General features: G+C 40.4%; 1 protein-coding gene across 3 annotated transcripts in view; it reads right to left on the bottom strand.

The window, feature by feature from the left end:
- Positions 1 to 10,000, bottom strand: part of LOC135221652 (puratrophin-1-like) — a 543,050-nt gene that overhangs the window by 397,371 nt on the left and 135,679 nt on the right. For all 3 annotated transcript variants that reach the window (XM_064259346.1, XM_064259345.1, XM_064259344.1), the window contains one exon: positions 4,458 to 6,060. In XM_064259346.1, coding sequence (XP_064115416.1) covers positions 4,458 to 5,850 — 1,393 coding nt within the window. In that variant the 5' untranslated portion in view covers positions 5,851 to 6,060. The remainder of the gene's footprint in view (positions 1 to 4,457; positions 6,061 to 10,000) is intronic.

Raw genomic sequence — 10,000 nt, 5'->3', positions numbered from 1 at the left:
TAACTTGCAGAAATGTGGGTCAAGTCCCTTCTCGTCCCTCTACCTCTCACGAGCACTTTATCACACTTTGCCTCCAAGATCTGACCTGAGACATAGGAAAACAAAGACTCCGCAATGTCTTTCAGACATTCATAAAATCGGAAATCCGTGGATTTCGGCTCATTGATTGCCGGGCTGGTCGTTACGAAATCATAACCGTCATTTCAACTCGTGGCGTTCGCTGATATCGGGATTACATGATAAACGAAATAAAAAAAAAAATAAAATAAATTAAATAAAAAAAAAAAAAAAAAAAGAGAAAGATGAGAAATAACGGTGAAGTCAAACCCAAAGAAGTATATGAATCGATTTGGTTGAATATTTATCTACTTTGGCAAATGGCTTAGTCAGAGAGAGAGAGAGAGAGAGAGAAAGGGGGGGGGGTGGGAATTACACAGTTCTCAACATATAATAATGAAAATAATGACATCATCAATGAGAGAGAGCGTCATTTGCACAGCCAAGCGTATAAAGACTTATATAAATATTCACGTTACTACGAAAGTTATTCGAAAATAGGTCACGCCCATCCCTTTGACTACTTTACTACTATAATTACTCTGACTACTTTCCAATTATTTCACTCAACTTAGCAACTGGCTCACTTCTATCCCTCTTATCTCAAGTTCAAGTATCATGACCTGATAATGACAGCTGGCCTCATTATCAAATGACCACTGACCTTACTTGGAACAAGCAGGCCCTTGATATCTTCTCGTCAGGTTAGGAAGGGGTCAAGTAGAAGTGGCCCATGACATCAGCAATGACTTGTAACATAAGAACCCAATGAATTAAGCGTACAGATGACCGATAAGTGAAACATGTAAGTACCATAAGTAATATCTAGTGTGTAATTATGTGGAAAATCCTTAAGTAGGAAAAAGAATTAAGCAGAAACATGATCAACTTTTGAAAATATAACACTGCTGGAAACAGCAGAGGGTTGAAAGCGCCTTAATAAAGTATACTTCTTGAAAAGTCCTCCACTTCTAGGACACATGATCAGTGCCATAATCAGTGACACGGTAAATCAGTCATCCAACAATGTAAGATTTATAGACTCTGCATCATTAATCACGTTCGCTTTTTAAGGCGTAATATCTTTACCGGAAAAGCTGTTTCCCTTTTATAATGACCTTAATTGTATTCAGCGTGACTTAAAAAAATGTTTCATTTGTTTACATCATACATACATACATACATACATACATACATACACTTACACCGTACATACATATATTCTCTCTCTCTCTCTCTCTCTCTCTCTCTCTCTCTCTCTCTCTTTGTATATATATATATTCATTTTCCAGCGGTTATTACAGGCCTTTTTCTGAGACGGGTCTCTCTCTCTCTTCTCTCTCTCTCTCTCTTCTCTCTCTCTCTCTCTCTCTCTCTCTCTATATATATATATATATATATATATATATATATATATATAGAGAGAGAGAGAGAGAGAGAGAGAGACGAGAGAGAGAGAGAGAGAGAGAGAGAGACCCGTCTCAGAAAAAGGCCTGTAATAACCGCTGGAAAATGAATATGGAAAGAAAGAAACCGAAGCAGAAACGCTGGATTACCGGGTCGTAAACGCCATCTCAAGCGAATTATGGCGGCCATATTGTTACGCTTTTGGCACCTTTCCGAAAGTGCAAAAGATTTCCGAACGCGATTTCGAAGGAGTCTTTATGTGCCCTGCACCAGATTTCGGGCAAATTCGGCATTCGCGGGGAAAAGCGACAGCCTTGAGATTTTATTTCGTGAGACTGCAATGCATTAGGTGGAAGAAATTTATGCGCATCTTGTATAATAATATATTTCTGCATGCTCATTTTCAACAACCTTTACAATTTAGCTTTCTTTAGCTAATCTAAGATAATCTATGCATTTCTAACAATCAATCATACTCGAATTTCAACTACGTTACACTCCTAAATTAACTCAGTTAACCAAAGTAACGATATCATGAAATTCAAAGTAATCCATCATACCCAGAATAAAAGCTCAATCGCCATAATTGTCAATTCAAACGAATCCATATTACTAAAAATTATCAGCATCGCCATACTCTCATATTCATAATATTTTATTGCATCACTAGATTATAAGTGCAAAACTATATATTGCCGTTTTCAAATTGTAATTCACAATGCTACCAATTCAAAATGTAGCTAATTCAATGTTTCCACTTCAAAATGTAATCCACTGTTCCCAAATTCAGACTATTCCATAGCATTAGTTAATGAAATAAATGAATATTTTATCCCTAATTCCAAAATATAATTTGCTATATTTCTAAAGTAAAAGTTATTCGCTGCGAAACAATGAAGTTAACACACTTCATTTTATACAGATAAAATTTCAATGGCTATCAATATATATACCGCTACTTAACCATTGCGAATCAAATAACGAAAAAATCTCCTTTGCACTAAAGTCAGTTATCAACTCTTAGAACCTAAAAAAAATAAAAAAAAGTCCCTCAAAGAACAAAATCAGTTATTAACTCTTAGAACTTAAAAATAAAAGGCCCTCAAAGAACTAAAGTCAGTCATCAACTCCTAGAACTTAAAAAAAAAAAGCCCCTCAAAGAACTACTCCTAGATTTAAAACAGAATGCTCTTAGAGAGAGAGAGAGAGAGATGGTGTCATCTGGTATAGTGATGGTTACCTCGAAGGGTTCATCTCGTGGTGGTGTGCATCAGTCTAAAGAGAGATGTACAGTATGTAGATCTTAGTGTGCATTCTGACAGATTAATAAACAAGCACGTCGTGTGTTCTCTCTCTCTCTCTCTCTCTCTCTCTCTCTGCTGCTGCTTAAGACCTTAGGTCAACAGATCGCCCCGGATTTTAAGAAATGCGCCTGTATCGCCCATCGAGATTCGAATGCTGATCCCTCAGCTTATGAGTGCGATACCAGAGAGAGAGAGAGAGAGAGAGAGAGAGAGAGAGAGAGAGAGAGAGAGAGAGAGAGAGAGAGAGTCACAAATGTTTGAACAATACATTGATGAAAACAATGACATCGTTGATTAATTTCGCTTTTATGTGCATACGAACCATACCGACAAAACAATAACGTTTTCCTTTATAACCAATAAATGGTATGAGAGAGAGAGAAAGAATTAGCTTCGCATTATTAGACGTGCAAACCACACTGCTAAAACGTTTTTCACACTAACTAATAAACAACGCTGAGAGAGAGAGAGAGAGAGAGAGAGAGAGAGAGAGAGAGAGAGAATTAACTATAGAACTACTCTCTTATAAAAAGGACATTATCGATTAGCTTCGCATTGGTAGGCATCCATACCACAAAAACGTTTTACACTGTAACCAATAAACGTTAAGAGCTACACTCGAACACGATTGAGGAGAGAAATGGCAACGTACCCAAACACATTTCGTCTTCGCAAATAAAACAACGAAAGAGATCTTGAGAAGAAAGAACTCGACTTCTTTTTCCGTCGAATTGGGGTGACCAGCTGCAACATAGTCTCATTCCTTGTATTTCTCGAAAGTTACGAGTCATCTTGGCCCTGGGCAGACTTTTGTTGTTGATCTGTCCTATGCGAATGCACATCCCGTGCCCAAGCGCTTTTACAAACTAATATTTATGCTGGAATTGTTGATGCCGCTCTTCTCAGCGTTCAGAAAGAAGAAGAAGAAAAAGAAGAAGAAGAAAAAATCTATATTCTACATACGTTCCATTGTTTGCGACTTCGGTGCAAATACGTAGCAGACATCTGTTTAAAAAAAAAAAAAAAACATATTCCAAAGGTAGGTATCTTTCAACGTTCCCTCCAATCTTTACGATGTTAACCGTAAATAAATTCAGTTCCATCAAGCATTCTCTCCTTACAGCTGTGACAGTCATTTGTCCATCAAAACGACAGGAATTTCTATGCATAGAAAGTTAGGTCCTGTACGGTAATAAGGTGGATACAGGCAACTAAAAGCTATGCGCTTTTAAAGAAGTCGTTGTCTCAGTCTACGTATATAAATACAGGAAGAACCAAATAACGACGGTAACTCGGCAACCGAATTGCTTTTATAAATGGTGGCCATAATTTAGTGTCTAGGTGAAAGTAGACGCTACGTTTCTGAGTGCATTGGTTGGCTGGACTCGCCTTATATAATATCGAGGGACGCCTGGCAAATAACCGACATTAAAAGAATATAGCGGAGGTGAGGAGTGAAGTGGTGATGTGTTACCAGTGAAAACATACAATCGACGAGACAATCACCGCCAATTAAGGAAGAAATTGGTTGGAAATATTCAAAATAAGACACTTTCGGGAAACAACCATGAAAACCATACTTACGCAATACCAGAAGAGACAAATAACATCATTGCAATAAAAATCGGTCTAAAACAATCAAAAGCACAATTTCCAAGAACAGATGGTGACAAAGTCGCGCTTTCTTACCTTCGTCATCAGCATCTTCCTCATCGTCGTCGTCGGAGAGTCCGCTCGATTCCTGCACTACAATTGCACGTCGCGCTGTCGCAATCTGCCACTCGTTGGCGTATAAATCCTCCTCGGGTTGGCACAGCGGCGGGTATTCGGGAACAAAACTGGATGCTGTCGTTTTGTTCGCCGCGTCTCCTGCGTCTCCCTTCTTTTGCGGCTGTTCTCCACAGCCTGTTTTGACGGGAGATGACGACGACGAGGATGCTTTGCTAACGTTGTTGCCTCCTTCATCATCGTCTTCCGACGAAGAATCAATGTGCGGAATAGAATCAAAGATGCTGCTGACCAGGGTGGGCGTAGGACTCGCGGACTCGCCCCCACCCAGCCCCCCTGAATCGTCCTGGTTGGAGGAAGAGGTAGTAGTAGACCTAGCTGCTGCCACGCAACTGTGGCATACATCGCCCAGAGCATGGCCACCTTCACATTCCCTTTTCGGCGTGTCCGCCCGGGACCCACTCCCCCCACCACCGCCGCCGTCACTCTGGAGGGACAGACACTCGGTGGAATTGTTCTCTTGGTGGTACTTAAGAGTCTCCTCGGACACTGACCTCGCGATTCCGTTGCTTATCTTACTATCGTTATCACAAGCTTCACTTACAATGCTAGGATTCAATATGACACTCCGGACGTCCTCCTCGCTCGATTCCAGACTCCTCCTCGAGGGAATAGAGAGGAGAGATTCCCTCGAGGACCAGGCACTCGATTTGACATTGCTGATAATTTTGGCACACACTGGCATCGGGTTCTCCCAACGAGGGCTGGCGGTGGGACTAGCGTCGCTCTCAAAGGGCAGCTTCCCTCTGGAGGAGACTCCGCTCTTGCGTCGCCTGGGCTTCGCGTCCCTCGGACCGCCACAACCACACATTTCCCGAGTCGGCGACTCAATCTCTTGGGCCAAGGATGACCTCCGTTGTCTCAGGAAGGTTTTGTAGGTGCAGTTTGCCAACTGCGGGGCATTTGGGGTGGACAGAGACCGCAACAGCAGCTTATGGACGGCTGGTATCGTGGACGCTCCCAGCAATGCAGAGCTCGATCCACTGATCGTGTCCCTCCTGCGATGGCCCATGACCTTCGACCTCAGGTAGCGATACTCCTGCTCCTTCCATTCAATGGTCTGGCAAGCGCCAAAGGCCTCCTTCACGTCATCTAGATTCCCGTTGCCCTCGGTCGACGACAGCTCTCCGTCATCGTCCTCGTCGGGAGCAATGGGGGCGCTGGTCAAGGCATCCTTGCTATCGAAGGTTTTCCTTCGGTATTTGCGATCTTCCAGAACCTCCCTGATTTTCCTCAGGATTAGGGTCAGATCGGCAGGATCCTGACGGGGGGAACTCTGGGCACTTTCAGACATAGTTACTGATATTTTTTCCTCTTCATTGATGTACAATGCGCTGTTTTTAGCTTTCGCATCAACGAAGAGTTTACAGTTAACGAATACTTATAGAATGTGTGTCGTAGAAACTACTGAGAGGAGTCACGAGGGGGTCATTATGCGACGCTCGGGGGTTTTTTTCGAAGTGCGGAGCGATGATGATTCTCTCTCACATTCTAGGACCCATATCTGTAAAAGGAAATGGAAAAGATTAGGTTACAGTTTATTAGCAATAATCATATGGCGTTATCACACACAATTATAACATGAAGTACACTGAACAATTTAAAAATATGAACTTTTTCAATAGCATGCACACCACTAATTTATAAAGTATAAGTAAGGCAACCTGTAAACGTGTGTATACCTATACATGTGCTTCATATATATGAGTGTGTGACTTTATACACACGTATACACACATATATATTAATACAATTTTTAAAATTTAGGTTAAATAGATAACATCAGAGCCCTTTAAGAAACACCTACCCACCCATCTACTCTCAAAACAAGCATGCTCATAGGCTGCTCCCATACATGCTATAACTTACGACAATCCATTACAATTCTGAATAAATAAATACCGCCCAGGTATACCTAAGGCAAACCCTCCGGCTCCTATGCGGTAACAAACATCAACTTTCCTTAAACAAGGGAATCCCTAAGGTTCCATCAAGGTCATTGGAATTCAAGCGTCCAACTTCATCTCAGCAGGAGATCGAAGCAGAGATATACATCAATCACCACACACGTCAACTCCCCATCAGTCACCCATACAAAGGTCTTCCCCATCCCATAAACCGTACGTCAAAATGCCAGAGAGAGAGAGAGAGAGAGAGAGAGAGAGAGAGAGAGAGAGAGAGAGAGAGCCATTGCGACGCTTTTCCCGCGAGGAAATAAAATCGTTCCTTTTCATTCTCAGTTTCAGGGTCGTGTACTCACGAGCATCCAACACCTGTCGGAGTAATCCAGGTTTGATAACAGCAAAAAATGTTGGCGATGCATCGAACCACAAACCAGGCATCGAATCAAGCAAGAATTATACGGGGCAAATGACGAAAGCGCAGATTGCCGGAGAATTTGCTCGTGATGAAACTTCGTTCTGAATGTTAGAGATAAAGAATAGAATAGGATATAAAAGGAAATTTAGGCCACAGGCCAAGCAAGCGCTGGGATCTATACGAGGTCCTGCAGCATTGAAATGAATATTGAATTTAAAAGGTATGAAAGGTATAGCAAGACGAAAATCTTGCAGTTGCACGATGAAACAATTGTTCGGGGAGAGTGAGAAGTAAGATAAAAGAAAGAAAATAAAAGAACGTACGGAGGCGCAGAAAGTACGAAAGGCGTGCTGCAGCTACAGGACAAAGGAATGCTTTTAAAAAGAGCCTTAAGTAATGCGTACAGTGCACTGACAGCACAACCCCCTTGACTACTAACCGATAAGTTATGTTTCCAACATTCCCTTACGGAGAATGTTAGAAACATCGGTGAGTAGTCAACCAAATTTAAGAATAATTAAGAGAACGCAGAATATTTGTTTATCTCAGAGTGAACTCTCAAAGTGATTGCTTTTAAGGTAAGCTATAATATAATAATAATAATAATAATAATAATAATAATAATAATAATAAGAAGAAGAAGAAGAAGAAAAGAAGAAAACAGACGGACGATTAACCACATCATTATAAATCTAAGCATAAAGGCTCTGATTGAATTAGCTACACTTTCTACCGCACTTTCACACTTTTCCCATTCTCATTTTTTCTCGACCCCTTATAAAGTAGCTAAAAAAGAAAAGAACAGAAAAAAAAAAGCTGCTGCCAGAGTGAAACCGAATGTTATTATGCTTCATTTATACTATGAGATCATGCCATTTCAGCGTGTTCAAACCTTTTAAATCTCCAGGCCATTTAATCGTCTATAATCCCCATAATAACTCGACAAAGGCTTGTTTGAAAAAAAAAAAAAAAGCCTCGATTTGGTTGGGCACTAATGCAATCTTTGTGCATTTACATTTAACTTCATAAAGTCCCATACGCTCTCTCTCTCTCTCTCTCTCTCTCTCTCTCTCTCTCTCTCTCTCTCTCTCTCTCTCTCTCTCTCACTCACTCAAAAAAATTAAAAAGGAAATAAAATCACGTCTCAACTCCTCGGCTAAAGGACAATGATACGTTTGGGATTCTTTTTTTTTTTTTTTTTTTTACCTATTCCCGTCCTCCAGCAAAGGATCTAAAAAGAAAAAATAAACATCACAAAAGCAGATAATTCAACGGCAGATTACATATAACACCGACGAAGGCAAAAACATCTCCAGAACAACAAACATGAACCAGCATCAAGCCACAACCCCCTTGCAGAAAAAAAGCGAGTCGCAAAAAACATTTAATGCGCGCATTCGCAACCACAGATCCGCTCGGCACCTGTATCTCTACAGACAAACCTCTACAGACAAACGCACCGGAAATCACGGCGCAGGAGCGCCATTATACCTGGGCATCACGGGGTAATGTTATCTGAACCCCACGGAGGAAGGTAACGGGGCATCTCACCGCATTTCCCCTCCCGTCTTTCCTTTTGCACAACGCAGCTAAATTATCGCCCCCGTCCTCATTATCCGGCTGATTTCGCATTGCGTAAGACGCCCAAGAGTGAAACTGCCAAGGCTATACATCCAAGAGCCCTAACGTGCATTTATAGGATTTAGGAGCATTCTCCAACCTCCTTTTACAAGGTTTATTTGGATAGTCGAAAGTCTGGCTGAAATGTCAGAAAGCACGCGGACTTGACAAACAGATACCAATCGTAAGACTATCATATAATTATTACCTTTTCAAACTGGAAAGGATGGGGGTCAGGTTGTGTTGATGTTTGGATCTTGAGAAGTCAAGTAAATGTACATAATTAATATTTCATATCAAATCATTTTCAAGGAAAGAATGGTGAAAAGCTATTTAAATCTATAGAGAAAAAGTCTAGTAATGACCCAAACAAAGAAATAAATAAAACAAAGTAGTAAGGTAAAAGAGATAGTAAAAGCTAATTATCATGTATAAATAATTAAATCCTACACGACAAAACTAATCACGACTGACAGAATATCTCGGTGATAAATAGGACTTAGTTCAGTATTATGGAACCAAAACGAACAGAACTAATTGAACAGAGAAAATTCAAAATCTGAACAGCAACACGAAATAAAAAATTCTAGCGCTAGAATAAGATCAATTTATAAAACTGGAAGAACAGCGAATGAATAATTTAGCATTTTCTGGGGCTGAACAGCCCATAATGATACAAAACGAAGTTGAAATATTCACATTTTTACGGCTCGATACTGAATCCTATAATCTTGAGCATGACTGATCAAGGCTGAAGCACTTAACTCTCTCGAACCAAACAATAACAAAGAAACATAAATATTTTATAATCGCAACAACATACAATAAAAAGGAAGCGCTGTGTTGACACATCCTGTGTTGAATGTACAAAAAAAAAGCAATAAATAAATAAACCGTGGAGAAGTTAATATCAATATGATAACTTATGCTTTGATGAGAAACATGGTCATTAGGAACGCCCATAAACTATAATAGCATTCTAACATTTTTCAGCTATAATGACGCATCATTAGATCCCATAAACAATCTACATTACCTATCGTCAAGCACCGTTGTCGGCACATATCGTGAAGTATTGGGCATCGCATGAAATAAAATTGTAGACTCGCTTGAGACGCAAAATTCGGGAAAACGATGAAAACTAACCATAAATAACATGAAGATTACGATGTGAGCTTATCAATTTCTATGCATATAAAAGCCTATCATCAAATTCAGAACAAAGGGAAATCTTTGATAAAGAATGACCTTGAATGACCCTCAGGAGTGGGAACATGTCATGCAATGCGGCTCCTAAAACTCTGCTTTAAATACGACGAGAATTTATAACTGTTTATTGATTCGTATAGAACATGACACTGCGCCATCAGAATCCTGGGCATGTCATGAATCTCAAAGTGACCTTGGGTCACAACACGCGACGTTCCACTTTTACACGGAAACCATCGACCACGTTTTAGTGACGTCAATGCAAAAATCGCTGTTACTGGCATGAATTATTTTCA

The sequence above is a fragment of the Macrobrachium nipponense genome, chromosome 3, assembly GCF_015104395.2.
Source record: "Macrobrachium nipponense isolate FS-2020 chromosome 3, ASM1510439v2, whole genome shotgun sequence".
Taxonomy (NCBI): domain Eukaryota; kingdom Metazoa; phylum Arthropoda; class Malacostraca; order Decapoda; family Palaemonidae; genus Macrobrachium; species Macrobrachium nipponense.
Note: the sequence above shows the minus strand (reverse complement) of the source record. Positions and strands in the feature narration are given on the sequence as shown.